General features: G+C 38.9%; 4 protein-coding genes and 1 non-coding gene across 7 annotated transcripts; 1 reads left to right on the top strand and 4 right to left on the bottom strand.

Annotated features, from left to right (window-relative positions):
• Positions 1-2,132: 2,132 nt before the first annotated feature.
• Positions 2,133-7,126, top strand: LOC113288889 (translocase of chloroplast 120, chloroplastic-like). The gene is made up of 2 exons (XM_026538026.1): positions 2,133-2,432; positions 2,653-7,126. The coding sequence occupies exon 2, from the start codon at positions 2,674-2,676 to the stop codon at positions 6,784-6,786; it is 4,113 nt and encodes a 1,370-aa protein (XP_026393811.1). The 5' UTR covers positions 2,133-2,432; positions 2,653-2,673; the 3' UTR covers positions 6,787-7,126.
• Positions 7,127-7,623: 497 nt separating this feature from the next.
• TRNAE-UUC lies at positions 7,624-7,697 on the bottom strand. The gene has a single exon. It is a non-coding gene; the product is annotated as a tRNA-Glu (tRNA).
• Positions 7,698-8,074: 377 nt separating this feature from the next.
• On the bottom strand, positions 8,075-11,149 carry LOC113288888 (60S ribosomal protein L17-like). Of its 3 annotated transcripts, none has more exons than XR_003330750.1 (7): positions 10,536-11,148; positions 9,946-10,116; positions 9,185-9,415; positions 8,999-9,102; positions 8,843-8,907; positions 8,645-8,736; positions 8,131-8,415 (listed from the first exon to the last, which is right to left on the bottom strand). XR_003330750.1 is itself a non-coding variant. In XM_026538025.1 (6 exons), exons 3-6 carry the CDS (start codon positions 9,380-9,382, stop codon positions 8,732-8,734), a joined length of 372 nt encoding a protein of 123 aa, XP_026393810.1. In that variant the 5' UTR covers positions 9,383-9,415; positions 9,946-10,116; positions 10,536-11,149; the 3' UTR covers positions 8,075-8,731. The 3 variants fall into 3 exon arrangements, 1 of the variants encoding a protein (XP_026393810.1); XR_003330751.1 differs by having other exon boundaries at positions 8,131-8,412; XM_026538025.1 differs by having other exon boundaries at positions 8,075-8,736; positions 10,536-11,149.
• Positions 11,150-11,725: 576 nt separating this feature from the next.
• Positions 11,726-12,656, bottom strand: LOC113286056 (dirigent protein 23-like). The gene has a single exon (XM_026534774.1). The coding sequence runs from the start codon at positions 12,371-12,373 to the stop codon at positions 11,810-11,812; it is 564 nt and encodes a 187-aa protein (XP_026390559.1). The 5' UTR covers positions 12,374-12,656; the 3' UTR covers positions 11,726-11,809.
• A 584-nt stretch (positions 12,657-13,240) lies between these two features.
• Positions 13,241-13,725, bottom strand: LOC113291321 (dirigent protein 21-like). Its single transcript, XM_026540869.1, has 2 exons — positions 13,414-13,725; positions 13,241-13,312 (listed from the first exon to the last, which is right to left on the bottom strand). The coding sequence occupies exons 1-2, from the start codon at positions 13,723-13,725 to the stop codon at positions 13,241-13,243; spliced, it is 384 nt and encodes a 127-aa protein (XP_026396654.1).
• Positions 13,726-20,329: the final 6,604 nt, after the last annotated feature.

Genomic DNA, 20,329 nt, shown 5'->3' with positions numbered 1-20,329 from the left:
GTAAAGAAATATGTTATTCAAGAATAATTTGTTAATTACTGGTGTTCTAAAAAGAAGATTGCAAAAATGGGTAATGTTTTTGATTAATAAGAGTTTGATGTTGAGTAATTTTTTTTCCACCAATCCGCTAGGGTGATGCAATTAGTGGGAGAAAATCCTCTCCAGATAGGATTGGAGGCATGATGCAGGAGAGTGTGTAAAAGAGTGCTATTGGTAGTGGTTCTGGTGTTGAGATCACAGGTGAGGGGTCTGGTGATGGAGATAATAAGCAGGCAGCAACTGGGGATGAAAGTCAGAATAAACATAAGGAACCTTCTCATCCACATAGAGACTGGATGATGGGAGTCAAGAATGGATGGGTATTGTATGCCCTTCATCCCCGTCGAGGCCGGTTTGTAATCAATGAGGGGGTTGTTCTGGTAGGGTATCATCGAATTGTTTTTGGAGGAGCACGACAGGGTTTCTTTGTAGCACCAGTGCCTGAGGATGTCAGAGCCCAGATTCATGAGAATGATGCCATCCCTTTCTTTGTTGATGCAGTTATCTTCCCTAATTTGTTTATGCTGGATCCTGAAATACGACAGATGGCTGCAAATGTTGCTGTAATAGCTAATGCAGGCCTTGGGGAGGTGACTCCGCCTCAAGATGTACCAGCAGATGAGCCTTTGCCAGTGCCAGTATCTAGATCCTATGCACCAGGACCAGAATCCGCTGCACCAATGCTAGCAAAGAAAGCTACAAGTGCATCTGGAGATGAAAATACTGTCTAAACAAGTAGGATTCAAAGCATATCTCTAAGAGATGTGAGGGTTATGTTGAATGAATGGAACTAAAGTTTTATTTTGGATAATGATTATCAGGGTAAAGGGTACTATTTTGTTGTTAGACAAAGTTGTGGTGTTTAAATTAAATGTTGGTTTTCCAGGGTTTAAGAATGAGAATTTTGAGCATGCTAACATTATTAGTGCTTAAGACATTAGTGCACTGCTTTCCAAGATAGTTTAGATTTGAATTGCAAATAATCCTGTAGGCAGTTCTAACAATACTAATATGTCTGAAGTAAGAAGTGAATTAAGAGAGAAAGCTTTTGGTATAGGAAATCCTTTGAGTATGATTTTGAGGGTTTATGTCACTTAGTTTTATGAATAAACAAGAGCATAAGAGATATGATGAGATTATAAAGATAGACATACCAGAATGATGGAGAGAAGTATCCAAGAAACTCACCCATTTAAGCTTGTGGCCTAATTTCCTCAGTAAGAATTGAAGAAATTGAAGTAGAGTGCAATTGTAGCTAGCCTGATGCCCATGGGTTGAGCAGTAGACCAATAGAATGTTGTAGAAGTTGTTGCTTCCGCTGAGAGTTATGTTATGAGATTCATAACTTGTGAGGTATCATTCTTCAGTCTGAACTGGTACATAGAGCTTTGTGTTTGAAACATTGTAATTGATATAGGCATTAGTAGGTTGGGGTTTGATTTGCAGGGGGAGTTATTTCTTACGCTCCTTGTAATTGAAGTAAATTCTTGATCTTTTTTCATTTGAAATAACTGATGTGAGTTGATCCTTGGTACAAAAATTGTGTTGAGAATTCTTCTTGGAAGGGGAAATTCCAGCTTCCAGACTAGAGTAATTAGTGAATTGGGTGAGATTTGTGTTATGTGTGTTGTGTGTGATGCGTGAGAAGATCCTCATCTCTTCTTTTTCTGTGATATTATGAATGTGATTTGAATGATTGATGCAGTTGCAGTAACACTGAAATAGGTGATTTGAGGTAATCATTTGATCTCAGGTGATGAAGAAACTTAGCATTTGGTGAAGAAATTTAGCATTTAAATTCAGAAGAAAAAGAAGAAAAGAAACTGAGAGGTTAGAGTAGTTCCGGTAAGAGATCCGGTGAGAAAAGACCGTTAAAAAAAGCCGTTGAGGGAAGAAGACAGGAGATAACGGCTAGTTTTGTCCGGCTAGAGGGAGAAAGCAGGGAAGGGAGAGAGGAGAGAGGGAGTATATAAAGTCTTCGTTAAAAAGTTTAATAAGTATCTTTTTATTTCTTAAAAAATCAATTAAAAATGGTCATAAAACTGGCAAAAACGGGAAAATATACATCTCAGACTCATTTTCCTCGTGACACAGTCGATGCAACAAACTCCCCGTAAAACATAACATATCACATCACATTTTAGCCGTCGATATAAATTTATTATCCAAATCTCTTCTTCTCATGAATCTCTTTTCGAAATTCAATTCGAGAGTAGAAAGTAGAAACCCTTAAAAGGGTGAAACGAGAGAAATAGTCAAAAAGCACGAGATTTTTAGATATGTCCAACCAAACCAGCTCTCCAAGAAGCTGAAGAAGACGAAGAAGAAGAGGGTTTTAGATCTTCTTCACTCACTCCATCAATACACACACCTCTTATCTCTACCAACACCAGGTTCGATTCGATTCCTTTTCTTGATTTTGATTGTTCTTTTTTCCCTTTAAACCCTAATAATGAACCTCGTAATCGATTGTTTCCAGATCTGTAAACTTGTTTGATATGCATTTCTAGGTGTTTAGATAGGTTTTATTGAATTTGTGTTGTGGATACGTAGTTGTTGTTTTTTAGGGTTTTAGTAGATCTTAGTTTGATTGGGTGATATTTTTTTTTTTAGGTTACTGTATAAAATACTGTGATGGAAAACGGTGTTGAGAATATTGATAGAGTAGCGCTTCCTGAAGAAGAAATAACAAAGACGGCTGATGGAGGAATTTCTCAGTTGAAATTAGTAGATAATGTTGTTCAGGTTTTTCATGAACCGACTGAAACTGAAGTGGATGCTGATGTAATTGACGAGAACGGAGATGGTGAGAGTATTGATATTGATGATAAACCTCTTCCGGTAGTGGAAACAAAGACAGCTGATGGAGGTGTTTCTCAGTTTATGGTAGCAGAGAATGTTATTGAAGTGTTTCATGAAAGACATGTTTCAGAAGGGGATGAGGTTTTTGAAGAGGCGATAGATGGTAGTCCTGAAGAGGTAAATGTTCAACAAACACCGCAGTCAGATGAGGCTGTTGATATCGGGGATGGGAGTGTAGAGAAGAACAGGGATTTGAATGTGTTGGAAGTTGATGAAAGTCCTAATGGAGATCATACAGTTGAGAAGTTTGAGGAAGCTATTGATGTCGGCTCTCCTTCTATAAGTGCAGTTTCTGAGGTGGAAGAGCTAAATGTTCCTGAAGAAAAGAAGGAATTGTTGGTGGAACCAGAGATAGTGGAGGAAGTTATGGACGACCACAGTCATCTGAAGGATATTCTGACAGATGAACCAAATGTTGTTGAAGAAGATGTGAAGGAAGTATCTGAGGTGACAGATGATGAAGAAAAAAAGCCTTTGAATGATGTCAAAGATTTGAATGTTAGTTGTGATGCCATTGTCCATGACAAGTCTGAAAACGGGGATGTGGAGAAGCCTCCTGTTACAAAATCTTTGGATGCTGACCATGTAAATTTTGACGGGTCTGATGTTTCTCATGGAAATGAGCAGATTGTTCGTGAAGATGACAGAAGTTGGGAGGTCAAAGATACCATGGCTTACGAGGATACTTCTGTCAGTCATGAGAAGGAGATTTCGGAAATAAAAAGCATTACATCCAGCATTGGTGATTCCGTCAGTGACGCGACAGAGGCTCAAGAAGGTCCTCTTGAAGTGGAAAATTTCCCTACTGTTGTAGATACTAGAGCCGACGAAGTAGAATCTGACACAAAAGATGGCGAGAATTCTGGGACTAAGCATTCAGTTCAGAGTAATGAGGAAGCTTCTAACAGCCATGCCGTCCTTGAGGGGTCTTTAGGGCATGAAACACAAAATGAGCCAGAGAAAGAAAGTCTTCAGACTAACAATTCCAGTGAGGTCAATATGGCAAATGAGGCAAATACAGAACCCGAGGTTAAAAATCTCGCAGAGCATGGAGTTGAGAATGATCAAGAGAAACAAGACTCTGACGTTAAAGCTTTCAGTGAGTCAAGTATAGCCGAGGAGGAGACAAAACTTGTGGTCTCACATCCAGAAGAAGATGGTGCAGAAATTGAGCAAGTGAAGCAAGACCCTGAAATTAAAGATTTAAGTGAGTCTAGTATGGTGGAAGAGGAAGAAAAAATTCAAAGTGCGGTTGAAGAATCCAAAGAGGCAAGTACAGAAAATGTACAAGAGAAACAAGACCTTAATACTACAGAGTTGGGCCAGTCGAGTATTGCTGAAATGGGAACAAGGGCTCTGGTCAAAGATGTCGAACAGCATGAACAAGATAAGAAGCAAGAGAAAGAAGATTCTACTCCATCAACACGTCCTGCTGATCCTGTTCATCCAGCTCGTGCTGCCGAACCTGTACTTCCCGCTCGTGCTGCCAACCCCATACTTCCCACTCGTCCTGCCAACCCTGTTCTTCCCACTCGTTCTGCCAACCCTGTTCTTCCCACTCGTGCTGCCGACCCTGTTCTTCCCACTCTTCCTGCTGACACTGTACCTCCTGCTCGTCCTGCTGGCCTAGGAAGTGCAGCTCCATTGTTGGAGCCTACTCGTGCACCTCAGCAGTCTCGGGCGAATGGAGCTACACCACAGAGGCAGGCACCGCTTGTTGAAGACCCTGTGAATGGTGAGGCGGAAGAGAATGATGAGACACGTGAAAAACTCCAGAATATTAGGGTGAAATTCTTGCGACTTGCACACCGGCTTGGGCAGACTCCTCACAATGTTGTAGTAGCTCAGGTGCTGTACAGGCTTGGACTAGCTGAGCAGCTTCGAGGGAGAAACCAAAGTCGTGTTGGAGCATTTAGCTTTGACCGAGCAAGTGCCATGGCAGAGCAGCTCGAGGCAGCTGATCAGGAACCTCTTGATTTCTCTTGCACGATAATGGTTCTTGGAAAATCTGGAGTGGGTAAAAGTGCAACTATCAATTCAATATTTGATGAAGTGAAGTTCAACACAGATGCATTTGAAATGGGTACGAAGAAAGTGCAAGATGTGGTGGGAACAGTCCAAGGTATAAAGGTGCGGGTGATTGATACACCTGGCCTTCTACCATGCTGGTCAGATCAGCGACAGAACGAGAAGATCCTCCATTCTGTCAAACGGTTTATCAAGAAGAATCCACCAGACATTGTTTTGTACCTTGATAGGTTGGATATGCAAACCCGCGATCTTGGTGATATGCCGTTGCTGCGTACTATCACAGAAATATTTGGACCTTCGATTTGGTTCAATGCAATTGTGGTTCTTACGCATGCTGCATCTGCTCCACCTGAAGGCCCGAATGGAACTCCTTCTAGTTATGAGATGTTTGTCACTCAGCGCTCTCATGTTGTTCAGCAAGCTATTCGCCAGGCTGCTGGGGACATGAGGCTAATGAACCCCGTCTCACTAGTGGAGAATCACTCGGCATGCCGAACAAATAGGGCCGGGCAGAGAGTCTTGCCAAATGGCCAGGTCTGGAAGCCTCATTTGTTGTTGCTCTCTTTTGCTTCTAAGATTCTTGCTGAAGCAAACACACTTCTAAAATTGCAAGACACTCCACCAGGAAAACCTTTTCCAACTCGGTCAAGATCGCCTCCCTTACCATTCCTCTTGTCATCTCTTCTGCAACCAAGAGCACAGGTGAAACTGCCTGATGAGCAGTTTGGCGACGAAGATGGTATTGATGATGAATTGGAGGAGCCATCTGACTCGGATGATGAGTCGGATTATGATGAGTTACCACCATTTAAGAGTTTGACGAAGGCCCAGCTTTCTAAGCTGAGCAAATCTCAGCAGAAATCCTACTTTGATGAACTAGAATACAGGGAGAAGCTTTTCATGAAAAAGCAGTTGAAGGAGGAGAAAAGACGAAGGAAGTTAATGAAGAAAATGGAGGCTTCGGCCAAGGATTTGCCGAATGACTTCAATGACAGTAATGTAGAAGAAGAAAGTGGTGGTGCAGCTTCCGTGCCTGTTGCCATGCCAGATTTTGCCCTACCGACGTCTTTTGACTCTGATAATCCCACTCATAGGTATAGGTTCCTTGATTCAACCAACCAATGGCTTGTGAGGCCTGTCCTTGAAACTCATGGCTGGGATCACGATGTTGGTTACGAGGGTATTAATGTGGAAAGGTTGTTCGTCGTGAAGGAAAAGATACCAGTATCTTTCTCTGGCCAGGTTACGAAGGATAAGAAAGAATCCAATCTTCAAATGGAGTTGGCTGGTTCTGTAAAGCATGGGGAAGGAAAATCAACTTCTCTAGGTTTTGACATGCAGACGATTGGAAAGGACATGGCATATACTCTGCGCAGTGACACAAAATTTTGCAATTTTAGACACAATAAGGCAGCTGCTGGTCTTTCAGTTACTCTTCTGGGTGATGCCTTAACTGCTGGAATGAAGCTAGAAGATAAACTGATTGTCAACAAAAGATTCCGGTTGGTTATGACTGGTGGTGCTATGGCTGGTCGTGGTGATGTTGCATACGGTGGCAGTCTAGAGGCAACATTGAGAGACAAGGATTATCCTCTGGGACGTGCTTTATCAACACTTGGTCTCTCTGTCATGGATTGGCATGGAGATCTAGCAATTGGGTGTAACATACAATCTCAAATTCCTGTAGGTCGGAGTTCGAATTTAATTGCCCGTGCCAACTTAAATAACAGAGGGTCCGGACAGGTAAGTATTCGCTTGAATACCTCAGAACAACTTCAGATAGCACTAATCGGACTGCTTCCCCTAATTAGAAAGGTAGTCGGTCAGTATCAGCAAATGGTGCGTGGGGAATGAGATTTATACACAGAATGCTTTTTTGTTAGTTATGGCTATCTCGAGATCAATAAAATCCTTATGTCAAAAGATTTGGCCATTTGTCAATGGATGCATCACATCTGAGTGCAATTAAGCTGCTGCTCTTGGTTCTCTTCTCTTTACATTTTAAGAATACTCCTTTGATATTAGTAGTTTCTTTTCGGACATATTTTTCTTTTATTTGGTGATTTCCTTTTGAGCTTCTGGTATAGATTCTGAGTACTGTACTGTGTTCCAATACCTTTTTGAAGGAAATATTTTTTCTGTCAGATTAGTTTCAATTTTATAAATAGTAAAGAGAAGTTCCATCTGCTGTTCAGCCATTTGTTTTACGTTCTTCCAGCATGGAGTTCTATGTTTATTATATAAGCAACCTAGGTATATAAACCTTCTTTCTCCTGTTCAGAGATTTTGAGTTATTGCTTTTCCATAATGTGATTGCATTCTCTAAACATGCCACCATGGTTATGCCCTGATATCCTGATTACCAGAACGGCAAAACCAAATCCAATCCACACCGTAAGGTGGACCATGAGACACAGTACAAAAAGTGATTGTTGCAAGAATCCAGGCGCAATGGTGCCATCAGTAGTAGTACTTTGGGATCGGTAAGCTGTTAGTGAAAAGAATTTCAAAAAATAAAACTGTTATTAAAAGTTAAAAGAACACCTCTATTTTGAAAGCGCCGTAGAACAATAATGGTATTGCAAGTTGCAACCAGAGTGAGGAGACCAAACTTTCCACTGAAACATTGTGAAAAAGAAAAACTTGAAACATTTGTGGAAAAGAGAAACTTTTAACAAAAAATTCAAAAAATTCCATTGCCGGGATTTGAACCCGGGTCGCCTGGGTGAAAGCCAGGTATCCTAACCGGGCTGGACTACAATGGATTGATGTCTGCTTGTGAACTCATATTTAAATATAACTAACTAGACAACAGTTACCAGGTGGAAATTAGACATTTTAAGGACCCATGTCATAAAACTTTTGGAGCTGGAGTTTGTCTTGTGGTAAGTACTAGTGTACTACTGGTGAAATGCTTAAGCTAGTTCCACTATCATTAATTGAAGCGAAGTGCTGGAGCTGACATGCCGGTAATTGTTACCGCTATCTATTACTAGATTATTACTAGATGACCGCTGTCATGATGGCACGGCCGACCGAAAAACTGTCGCAAAACTAATTTGTATACTCACAATTTAGTTCCGCCATAATGACACGGAGTCGGGTTTGTAAATTTGTAAAGCGAAATTGTAAAGCAAAGAGATTTTCAAACAAATACATCAAATTTCTTTGTAAAGAGATGTAAAGTAATTTCTAAAATTGTATACAGTTGAAAAGCTAAATTGAATTCAGTTGAAAATTGTTCAGAGATGTAGAATACAATTCTGGCGGAAACTTGACCGAAAACATCATTCGAAACGCATACATCCCTTTGCGATTCTTCAAATATAATTGATACCCACTCTATGATTCAATGAAACTTTAAGTTCCACATTTCAATCTCCGACACCCGGTATACGGAACTGGTAGCATTGGCTTGCTATTTCTCCTCCCTTTTGCAAATTTTTACTACATGGATGGTTCAGGAATTCTGTCAAACACCTGCTAAGCATGCCCAAAATGAAATTTGATGAGTTAGCCTGATTTCTAGATCCTAAACACAACTCCATCCGTGCATATTATTCCTACCAAACCCAATCTAATTCTACCAATACAGGATTCACATCAAAAGAATACGCCAAAATCTTCATATGATTGAAAGTCGGAACATATCTAAAAGCAACAAAAATGGTTTCTAATGTAAGAATATCAAGGCTCAAAGACAACTCAATACATTTCAGAGTACTCATCTACTTCTTAAGATGAGGCACCACTACGAAGAACTTGCGATTTCTTTGACTTCCATGGTGCCAACTGAGTGTCAGCCTGCAACAAAATGAATTAACGTCAGCAAGTAGTGATACAACAAGTATAACTAGGATTCTATTAAATGAAACAACTGTAATTCTATTAATAATCCAATGACCCTCACCTCTTTCTTCACTGCTTCTTCCTTCTCTGATAAGGTCAACTCGATGTGACGAGATGATACGTAAGCTGAGTCAAAGATGCACATTGCAGTCATCTTAAATTAAAAATCCAACAATCCAGAAAGAGAGAAACAACACATGTTTAAAAGGATACTTACGGTTGATTTCTTCCGTGAGCATGGTATGTCCTACGCCTTTGCTTCTGAGCTTGGTTGACTTGGATCTGAGAAATGTAAAGTGAATCCACATCCAAACCTTTTACCTGCATCGTGTAATAAGCAGCAATTCAGATCATTGAACTCTAACTTGATGAAGTAAAAATACAATAGAGATGAGAGGCCTACATCAGCATTGCTCTCAGCATTTTTAAGCAGATCAAGGATGAACTTGGCGGACTTAGCGGGCCAACGTCCTTCTCCATTTGAGTGACGGTTCTTGGCTTGAGCAGTCCTACCAACACCACCACACAAACGTCTAAAGGGAATGGCTTGCTTGTGAGCTAAGACATCCTCCAAATACCTCTTGGCTTTAACCAAAGGCATCTTCCTTAAAGAGAACGTTGTTTCCCTAGTGTTCTGAGAAGCAACATACAAAAGAAATATGAGCTACTGAAAAATATTTAAATACAAAACCAAGTAAAAAAAACTCTTCACAACTCACAAATTCTATAAAAATATCAAACATAGCTCATATAGTGAAGGCATATTATTAGAAAAACTACTAGGATGCAAAGCATTTCTACTCGTGAATTTTATTGACAATCAGATATAGCTCAAAAGCAGGCTTAATCATTTGAACAACTAGGCTAGCATGGAGTAAAAACAATTCAAATCTAGAAGAGTGATAGACAAACCAAGCAATAGTGCAGTTAATAAACTTTTTTCATTCGCTTCAGGTTAATTAGGCTAATAACAAACCAATCAATATCATGTTACACAATAGATATTTAATCAACTAGAGTTGAGCAGAAAATCTATGTATCAAATTGCACAAAATTGAAATGAGCACATTATCCTAAGAGTCCACTATCCAAAGGGTGATAGACAAATTCTCCATTAATAAACCAGTGTATTAACTCCTACTGATTGTGGCTAGAAAGCATTACAGCAAAGAGTCAAATTCTCTCCGATAACAAATACATGTGTCCATCTTTATCAACATTCCTCCAAGGTGGAGATCCATTCCGGATCTGTGATTTGTAATACAGAGAAGCACCAGTACTTTTGGAGCCAACCCCAATCATAAACTCTTGCCCACAATAGATTGCAGGCAGTACCTAAATGAAATAAAACAGTAGCCATCAGTATAATAAAAAAAAATCACAACTCCTTATCAAGATAAATCAAGGTATCGAACTATAAACTCAGTCATCAACCAAAACAACAAAATCCTGAAATAAGCTGAGTTGTTCAGTCAAACATGAACAAGAACTTGATCATTTGGAAAAATTGTCAAATTCCAATCACTCATAAAAAAAATAAGATCTTAATTTTGTAAAACATAGATTTTTAATCCCCAATTTAAGGTTTCATTTACAAACAACCAATCAAATTAAAAGATTCAACAACAAAAAAGTAGATAATCATAATACCTGTAGAAATTTGCATATATAACACATGAATTCTTACAAAATGATATTGAACAAAACAATCTGAGAAAATAATTGAAATTAAAAATCAAAAATGAAAATTATACCTTCCGAGGAGGTACATGAGGAGGAATAGAAATTAGGGTTTTTTGTTCAATGACTCTTATCCGTTACATGAATCTCCATCGACTGAAATTCGGACATGAAAACGCTATCCAAGCAAACACCGTTGAATCAGTATCACTGAATTCGAGAACCCATTAACCCCTGTTCAAACATTCATCTAAACCTCTTCATCTTCTTCATCAACTGAGGACATCACCATCAATTTCTTCTCTGGTTTCTTCTTCCAAATCAAGTAATTCAAACACAAATCCATTCTCCATCTGTAGCCGATCTCTCTTCTTCATATTCTCGATTTCTCTTTCTGAATGCTCTCGTTTCTTCATTAACATCGCCTCCCCTTTTTCTCTCGATTTCAATTCAATTTCAAACCCTACCACAGACCAAAACACTCTCCATTCATCACATTTAACTGCTGCAACATCCAATTCAGGTAAAACCAATCCTTTCTTTGCGTTCTCGAACTCGAAATCATCTTCTCAACCTCGAACCAAAATCACCAGAAGTTCAGAGAGGAGAAATCGAGAGGAGGAAGAAGAAGAAGAAGAAGAAGAAAGAAAGAAAGAAAAAAAAATATTGAATTTGTTGGAGGTGGCCGAGATTCGATCTCACGACATCCAACTCAATACCGTGTTTTTGTTTTTTTCATTTTACAAAACTGTCCTCAACATTGTATTTATTTACGTCTATTTAAAGAAGGAAAAGAATCAAGGACGGGTTGTGAGGTCCTTTCATCGTTGAATCCAATCCAATCTTTTTTATGAAATTGGAAAAAAATGTCATGCTTCACATTAACACAAAGTCACCATATATAAAATTCTCCCTAGCTTCGTTCGGTCGGTCTAATAACGGAGCCCGAAAACATGACACAACGGCCGTCTTAGTCTTCCATGTATGTTTTTTGTCAGTTTGTGAGAAGGGCGCCCAAAGTCGGAGGGTAAATATGAATCGTAAACCTCTATTACCACCCCTTGATACGACAATAATGTCATACATCATCATGTACTCCATATTGTTACACATCATGGTCAGACTTTAAAATGCCGATCTTAACTGAGCGTCCCACTTCAAGGAAGTGACGGACCACTTCCAACGGCCTCTTAATTGAAGGTCCCCACCCCAAATGATTTCCTTTAGTTTTTTGATAGAGAGATTTTTATGAATTCATGTAAAATCAATGACTTGGTTAAACTTAACCAGTTCAAACATAGATTAATAAACGCTACCAATACAAATAATTAGTAATAAACTACATAAATCAGTAGTGAAGAACTGTAACATTATACTCAACAATGGCATCACCAGTAGTGCCGTCAAACCAATGAGTCCTCGCCACAGCATTTCCACGCGCCAACTGAAACACGCCGGTTCCACCAACAATCGGCATCTCACGCACCGGCTTCATAGCTGCATTCCTACCCAAAACGCTAAGTGTACTACCATTGTAAACACCTTCAGTGAATCCAAAACTCATAGACATAATCAAACCCAAAGAGTCTTGTCCAGCCGAACCATATAATCCTTGTGCTCGGCCGATAAGTTTCGAAGTTGGCTCAGGTCCTTCAGTTAATGCATCATCAGCCATCATCAGAACTCCAAAGAAAGTTGGAGATTTATCAGTATCTTTACCTTGTGCAATTCGTATAGCACTTGGTTTCTTCCCACTCAGTATGTCATGGAAGTAGAAGTGAAGCTTTGTCATCTTTTCTTCCCCTAAACTTAGATTATCTTTCCAGTTTTTCACCTCTTCAAACTTGCTTTCAGCAATTGCTGCCATCGCAATCCAAACAATTAGCACTATTGCACAACTCATTTTTGCCATAATCTATGTAGAACCTAGATTATATTGCTCAAGTTGATACGGAGTTTCTCACAAACAGAACTCAAGGCCTAAAACCCTTTAAATACTACTGCTGCTGACAATAGTTTCCTAACACAAATCTACCGATAGAATTTCCTAATAAAACCAACTTTCTTAAACTAAACCAAAATACCAAATACTGTTCAGTATCCTAATATAACTGAGATTCTAGAATTTATCTCTAGATTTCTGAATTGCTCGTTTTTTTGTTTGTGACTATAGAAATGTAGACAGCAGGCTGTATATGTAGATATTCTAAAGAGCTAAGTCAGTCATGTGATGACTCATGAAGATGGCGTATTTGAAGGGCAAAAATAATTTTTATGACTGTTAGTTTCCACACGTTGCATGCTTACCCAACTTTTCTTTGTTGACCCACCTTTAAGATTATAGAGACCACATAACTATGAATCAAAACCTGAGAAAATTAATCTGACGAGGACAGGTTAGAGAAATGCTGCTTGGCAGGATTCTCCGGTTTATTTAAATCATGAATTCTAAGTGTCTGAACTAGGTACACGGTCGGACAAACAAAAATTCTTTGTCTATGATTTGGTTCAAGCACTTTTTTTCTTTTTCCGAAGTCGTAGAAGTGAAGCGTGGTTCAGGATTGCAGCTCCTAAGACAAGTCCACAACCTGTTCATTTTTAAAAGAGAAAGAAGTGAGGATGCCCCCCTGTTCTAGTCCTGCACGTTGTTAGACAATTGTCCAAGAACCTGCTCATTTGTTTTAGAGAATATTAGTCCTGGCAGGTACTTCATGGACCGACTGGATGGATTTTCTTGGTTCATAAGAGTGCGAGTCATCCATAGATTAAATGATGCTCCTTACATTTGTGTATACTCCTCTGTTTGTGCATCATTATAGATCCATACCACAGGAGTTGCTACAAGTAATTTCTTGAAAACATAAAACATATAGCGCTTTAACATATACCGTATATTACTTTTGAATTTTGATTGTTTGAGTACTCCAAATATCAGTAGTGAATGACGGTTACATTATATTCGACAATGGTATCTCCAGTTGTAAGATTGAAGAAAAGGGTCTTAATTTGTGCAAATTCACTAGCAAAGCAAAATGACCCAGTTCCCCCAACAACCGCTAATTCTCGAACGCGGTTTATTAGTATCGGGTTACTGGAAACAACACCGAGACTGCTCCCGTTTTTAAGCTTCTCATCAGTGAAAACATAACTTACCACTGCTATTAAAGATAGATCATCTTGACCTGAAAATCCATACATCCCTTGAGCTCGACCCACGACTTTTGAGCTAGGGTCAGATCCTTTCGTCAACGGGTCGTCTATCATTCGCAGCGTTCCAAACAATGTCGAAGATAATGATTTGTAGTAAGAGCTTGAGCAATTGGAATAGCACTTGGATTCTTTCCACTCACTGTCTCATGGAAATAGAAGTGTAGACGAGTCACCTTCATAGTCATTTTTATCATAAAAGCTTTTCGTACGGTACAGACTCACTCCAATTGGCCTTTTGAGCTTGGATTGGGTGAAGTATGCTCTTCGAAACCATCGCAACGATGGACATTATGGAAAGTAGAAAAACTCTAGCTGCTACAACACCCATCTCCTCTGATCTTGCACGCTTTGTTTAGCTCTTGACAAGAGTAGTACTTAGTAAGAGTAGATTTTATAGTGCATCAAAATTTGAATCAAAATATAAACTTAAATGCGAACCAAGAAAACAGAGAAAAAAAAGACATAATTAGTTGAAGCATCAAATTATTTTTGGTGCACTATTAATTAGCATATCGTGACTTTACTTGAAGAACAATTTTTGTTATGTTTTTCCCCAATTGAGTTGATTATGATCTATGAGTTGGTTTTGAGTTCATTGCAAAATATCTCCCTCCTCTTTAAGGAGAGCAAACCCAAAATTTAAAGCTTGGCCAATTTTTGGTTCACCTTACGGAGTGTGGTTAACCAAACGAAATATTCACTTTAATAAACATAATAGGGATTATATACCAAATGAAAGGATTTTTTTTTTTAAAGTTAAGATATTATTGGATAACGATTATTACATGAAACTAGTCGGAAGCCTAACAAGCCAAGCTCCAATGACATACTACTACATTAATTGAACAGGTTGCTGTGCTAGCCTACCAGCGAGTCTCATGGGTAACTTATCTAAAGGAGCCGAAGCGGATGGGGGCAATTTTCAATATTAAAATATATCGAATAGATGTTACCATTACGATCCCTAACTAAAAAGATGTCATCTGAGATTGTGTCATAAGGGGGGAAAACTAACTCTACCTTCCATGTTAATTTCTGCAATATCACGCCATTGGGGGCTCGAACCTGGGACCTCCTGGAACACATGAAACTTACGGAGTTAGTAACCCTTACATCAGGAATAATAGAGCCATCTAATGTTGGGCTACCGACTCCAACCCGAACATTAGATTTATCTACTACTAAGGCTTGCAAAATACAAGATGGAGGTTCATTCCTCCAATTGACAAGAGTTCTAAAGGATTTAGCCTCCTTAGCAAGAATATCAGCTACATTGTTTGCTGATCTAGGAATATAAAAAAAACTTAATAAATTCTGACAAAGATTAAATTCTCTTTTTACTTCATCCATGATCGCCTGGTTCTGCCAAGTAATTTGAGACGATCTTCCATTCAAGCAGTCAAAAAGGTTCTTACAGTCTCCTTCCACACTGAAATTGATAGTCCCTCCTATGTTGCCCATTTAGCTGCCTGCAAATGTCCTAAAGCTTCTGCTTCTTCTGGGGATGAGGCTGATATGGGTTCTGCTCTGCCCTGTTCGCAATTCCCTGCATCATTTCTGAAGATTAAAGAAAAACCTGCTGGTGCATTCATAGAAATCCATGCTGCATCTAAATTGAGTTTCTTTTGCGAAAATCTGGGAGTTGTCCATCTAGGTTTTTCCACTATACCAGTTGAGACTTGTTTGGTCAAGTATTTATCCTTGTGCCAGAAATTTAAATGTCTTTGTATTTCTAATGCTAATTGAGTATGTGTTTGTTGTTGTTTTTCAAAGGATCTATTACATCTTACCTTCCATATAAACCAAATTTTTGTCATGATTATTTCTATGAGGGTAATTGGATTTTCCTTTCCTATCCAGTCTTTACAGACATCTAAAAATGTGGTGGATCCATCAAAATTTAAATCAACTGGGAATGGCTCTGATGCCCAAACTGACTTAGCATAAGAACGGTAAAGAAAGAGATGCTCTATGGATTCATGTTTCAGACATCCAAAAGTACATATAGGTGTTCTATCTTTCATAAATCAAGATAACTTAAGATTGGTAAAAACATCATTTTGCAGACACTTCCAAGTAAAACTCTTAAATTCTTTGAGATACATCTAAATTCCATAAACCTTTCCAAAAAGAATCTGGCTTCCCTAGGTTATAATTGTTAACTGTTCTTTCATTTAACTTGTTATACATGGATTTGACTGTGAATTTCCCTGAATTGGTAAGGAGCCATCTAAGAGTATCTGGTATAGCTTCCAAATTACTATCTATAGCAATTCTAATGTTGCAGATTTGTCTAGCAATAGGACCTGGAAACAATTCAAGAATTAAAGAAGAATTCCACTTTTTGGTGATCGGATCAATTAGATCCTTCACAAGTGTTAAATGAGAGTTAGTAACAGTTTTGTAGATACTAAGGTTTTCTTCCAAGTTAAGAATACAATTTTCTTACCAAATATTAATGCTATTTTCATCTCCTACTTCCCATATGCTGTTTTGTTCTTCTAACTTAATCCCCTTACTTATACATTTCCAAGTCCAAGAGCTAGTAGAGGGGATTTTAGCTTTAAAAGATGAGCAGTTCCTGAAGTATTTAAGTTTAAGTTGTGACACCCAAAAATCGTTGGGCTCAGTCAAAAGTCTCCAAGATAATTTAGTTATCAAAGCTAAGTTTATGTGCATTCTTGAAACCTGGACCTCCCTTGCTAATTGGTCTACATAAACATGAATAAGATTTAGCATAATATCCTTTATAATTAGTTTATTTTCCCCTCCAAAAGTCCCTTTGTAAAGCATCATTTTTTTTTGGAAGAATAAAGCCACTCATCTGATAACTGGCCATACTTGCTAGAGTTGCTTTGTTAAGGACCATTTCACTAGATTGAGCTAAGACTTTACCTATATAACCTTGCACTTTGTGTTCCATCTTTTCTATGGTATTGCAGAGGCCAATTGGTATAAAGTTATTAGGGTCTTTAGGATGCCTATTTTTGGGTATTAGAAAAAGAAAAGTTTTGTTGAATTCTGGATGAAGTTCACCTGTTTTGAATAACTGTTGAATGACAGCTGTAACTTGTTCACCTACAGTTTCCCGGTTGAGTTTGAAAAAATTAGCTGGAAAGCCATCAGGTCCAGGAGACTTGTTAGGTTTTAGTTTTTTAATGACTAACCAAATTTCCTCAACTGAAGGAATATAATTTAGGATAACATTCTCCTATATGGATATATTAGGAATATTTTGAAACATGTTAGGATTAGGAGGAAGAGGAGGTACATGAGTGGCTGAGAAGAGATTTAAAAAGGAACCTGAGGGAGTTTCCTGCATTTTTGATGTACTAAAAGTAATTTCATTGTTGTTCATTTTTAGACATTCTATGTTGTTCAATTTCCTTCTTTTTAAGGTTTTTGTATGGAAAAACTTTGTGTCCCCCCTAATTGGACCATATTATCTCTATAGTGCTGTTTTGCTGTTCCTTCTTGGGTATCATAAAGTTTTTCTAGTTGAGCTAGTTTTTCCTTTATCTTTTCATATTTCTTATAAACATAGCTAGAATTATTCAAATTATCTATTTGGGATAGGATTCTTTGAATTTGTTTAGAAGGTAAACCAAATATGTTTTTTTTTTCTTTCCAGAAATCCAAGTTGGTTTTTCGAGCTTGAAGATTAAATATCAGAGAATTTATTGGATTTTACCTAATAACATGGGTCCAGGTATCTTTTATATTTTGGACACAAGAGCTTTCCTTTTGCCATGTATCATAAAGTTTAAAGGTATATTCAAGTTTGATAAAACTAGTATCTAAACTTAAGGCTATGGGACTATGATCAGAACCTACTGCCACTAAACGGGAAAGCTCTGCTTTTGGGAATTGAGTATTCCACTCAACATTTGCAAATGCTCTTGGATATTAGCCACATCATCCCTATGATTATTCTAAGTATATTCATAACCTTTAAAACCTAGATATATTAGACCTGCATTACTTAAGACATTATGATAGTAATCACAATATGATTTCTTAAATGCCAGACCCCCTAATTTTTCCTCCTGGATGAAGATCATATTCATATCTCCAAAGAGAACCCAAGGCATGGACTGCTTTAACACTTGTTCAGAGATTTCAGTAATAAAATCCCAAGCAGTGTTTCTGTTAGATGGGTAGGGACTACCATAGAAACATTTTAGCAACCATTTCTTAGATTCAGAGTTAGTTTGAACTAATATGTTAATCATATTAGTATTCCAATGAACAATTTCGAAAAAGAAGCCATCCACCCATGCTAAATCTAGGCCTCCTGCTAATCCTATCGGGTCTACTATGTGGATGTTGGGGTAATATTTAAGAATGCCTAACACTCTCTACAATCACTGGTTCTTATCTCAATTGAAAAACACTAACATTATTGATTCCTATATTATTTATACTACCAGGATAGGGACAAACATTCTGTTCAACCGCTTGCACAAGCATTGGACAGACAAGTGTCCAAGTAGTTTCCATAACCGCCAACATCAACTGCCACCTTTTGTGTTGTCACGCCAATTGGTGCCACAACTGTTCTTGTAATACCTCGACATTCGTCAGTGGTTGGCTGAATGGAATATAAGTAATGGTTTGTCCTTTCCTAACACCGAGGCCTTTTCAGCACAATTGGCTCCAGAGTTGGCAGAAAAATCTGCAGTTAATCATGCTCAGGCGGGAGTAATCCAGGGATGGGTGACCATCCGGGAAGTTTCTGCTGGATTACCGCAGCGATGCTCGTTGAAAAACCACACTGCTGGATGACCGCAGTGACTAAGTGGGGATAATATCGGTGGAGGGACGGGTCATTACAAATGGTATCAGAGTCCACGACGGATCACCTGCCGAGGGTGGGAAGATATTGGATGCGGTTGGTCCAGGTGCTTCTTATGAGAAGGCCGAGGATGGATCCAATCTAAGGTGGTGGTATTGTAATACCCCGATATTCGGTAGTGGTTGGCTGAATGAAATATAAGTAATGGTTTGTCCTTTCCTAACACCGAGGCCCTTTCAACACAATTGGCTCCAGAGTTGGCAGAAAACTTTGCAGTTAAGCGCGCTCGGGCGGGATTAATCCGGGGATGGGTGACCATCCGGGAAGTTTCTGCTGGATTACCGCAGCGATGCCCGCTGAAAACCCCACACAACTGGATGACCGCAGTGGCTAAGTGGGGACAATATCGGTGGAGGGACGGGTCATTACAGTTCTTGTTGGTTATGAACACTCTAATATGGTTATAAACACACTTAATAACCTTTCTACCTTTACTCACTTCATTGGCATGCTCGCAAAGCCAATAACCAACTCCTAACCGTCACTTGAGTTGTATTGCACAACCGTTGCGCTTTACTGAGTTTGGCCTTGTATTTTGGGGTAAAAACTGATTCTGCTGGAAATGGTAAATTTGGGTGTGCCACTGAGAAACGAATCTAAACCCTAAACAAATGTACTACACAGGAGTACTTCAGACTCGAGAGATCAATCTGTACAATTCTGGCGTAAACCAAGAAATGGTCATTCCAGTCTTGCTTCAGTCACAAAATGAAGGAGAAGAGTTGATCTTAGAGAGGGAAGCGAAGAAGGTGTTGGGACCAGAATGGTTAAATTTGAAGGTGTGGTTGTTTTATGACTTGTATCAGAATGTGGAACTTGCTTGCGGAATGTAAGCTATAAGTTCTTGGTGTTTTCTGGATACTTGTGTTGATAACACTTGTTCTTTGAAATAGGTTGAAAACCTATTTATACAAGTCATAGTTTGAACGCACCCTGACCTCATAGGAAGTGGAGATAGTTGAGTGATGGAGAAGTGGGATCGTGTAAAATATTGAAAACCACGTCCCTACTATGAGGGGAAGACTGTTCTGTTTACACCCACTACTTCTCTGCTGCTACTAACTACCCGTCTTTCCTGACACTTTCTCATAATGGGCATGTTGCACGCCGCACGCTGTAAACCGCCAGACCAATACCCTGATGAAGATCCCCAGTTTGTGACATGTTTGATGTCTCGAGTATTTTTGTAAAAATATGCAGCAGACTGTTGAGTGGGTCTTGCCTGCAAGACCTAATTATTCTGACCAATCACGCGCAAGCTAGGCGGTGGGCAGTCATATATGACAAGTCAAGTTGTGAGACTTGGTTAGTCGCAGAACTTAATGTCTTAAAAGGTGAAATCGCTATTTATAAAATATCGATTATAATCGATGCATACAAAGAATCGCTTTTAAGCTAACAACTCAAAATAATCGATGTGTATAAAGCATCATTGTATATAGCCTGTCTTGGCTAGTCGCAGAACTTAATGTATTAAAAGGTGCATGACCAACCATCTTCAGGAAGCTGCCAGAAGCCGTATCAGTAGGCTGAGGATTGGCAGACAAGTTCTTATCGAAAAGGGGTTGTCGGCGATCACGGCGGCATTTCATTGGTTCCCAAAATCAGATCTAGGACAGTCAATTCAGCTGGCAGAGTATCTCTGCAAAATAATTTTACCACAACAAACACAAGTTCTTGTGCAAGTATTTTGCAAATATAATCATGCTAAAAAATACTTATTGTTAGAGCATTACGCGGTCGAACTCGCATGCGTTGCTATATCAAGCATGTTTGTCAATATTAGTGATCAAAACTATATGT

Source organism: Papaver somniferum, chromosome 6 (assembly GCF_003573695.1).
Source record: "Papaver somniferum cultivar HN1 chromosome 6, ASM357369v1, whole genome shotgun sequence".
NCBI lineage: Eukaryota > Viridiplantae > Streptophyta > Magnoliopsida > Ranunculales > Papaveraceae > Papaver > Papaver somniferum.
This window is presented reverse-complemented; position numbering and strand designations above follow the sequence as displayed.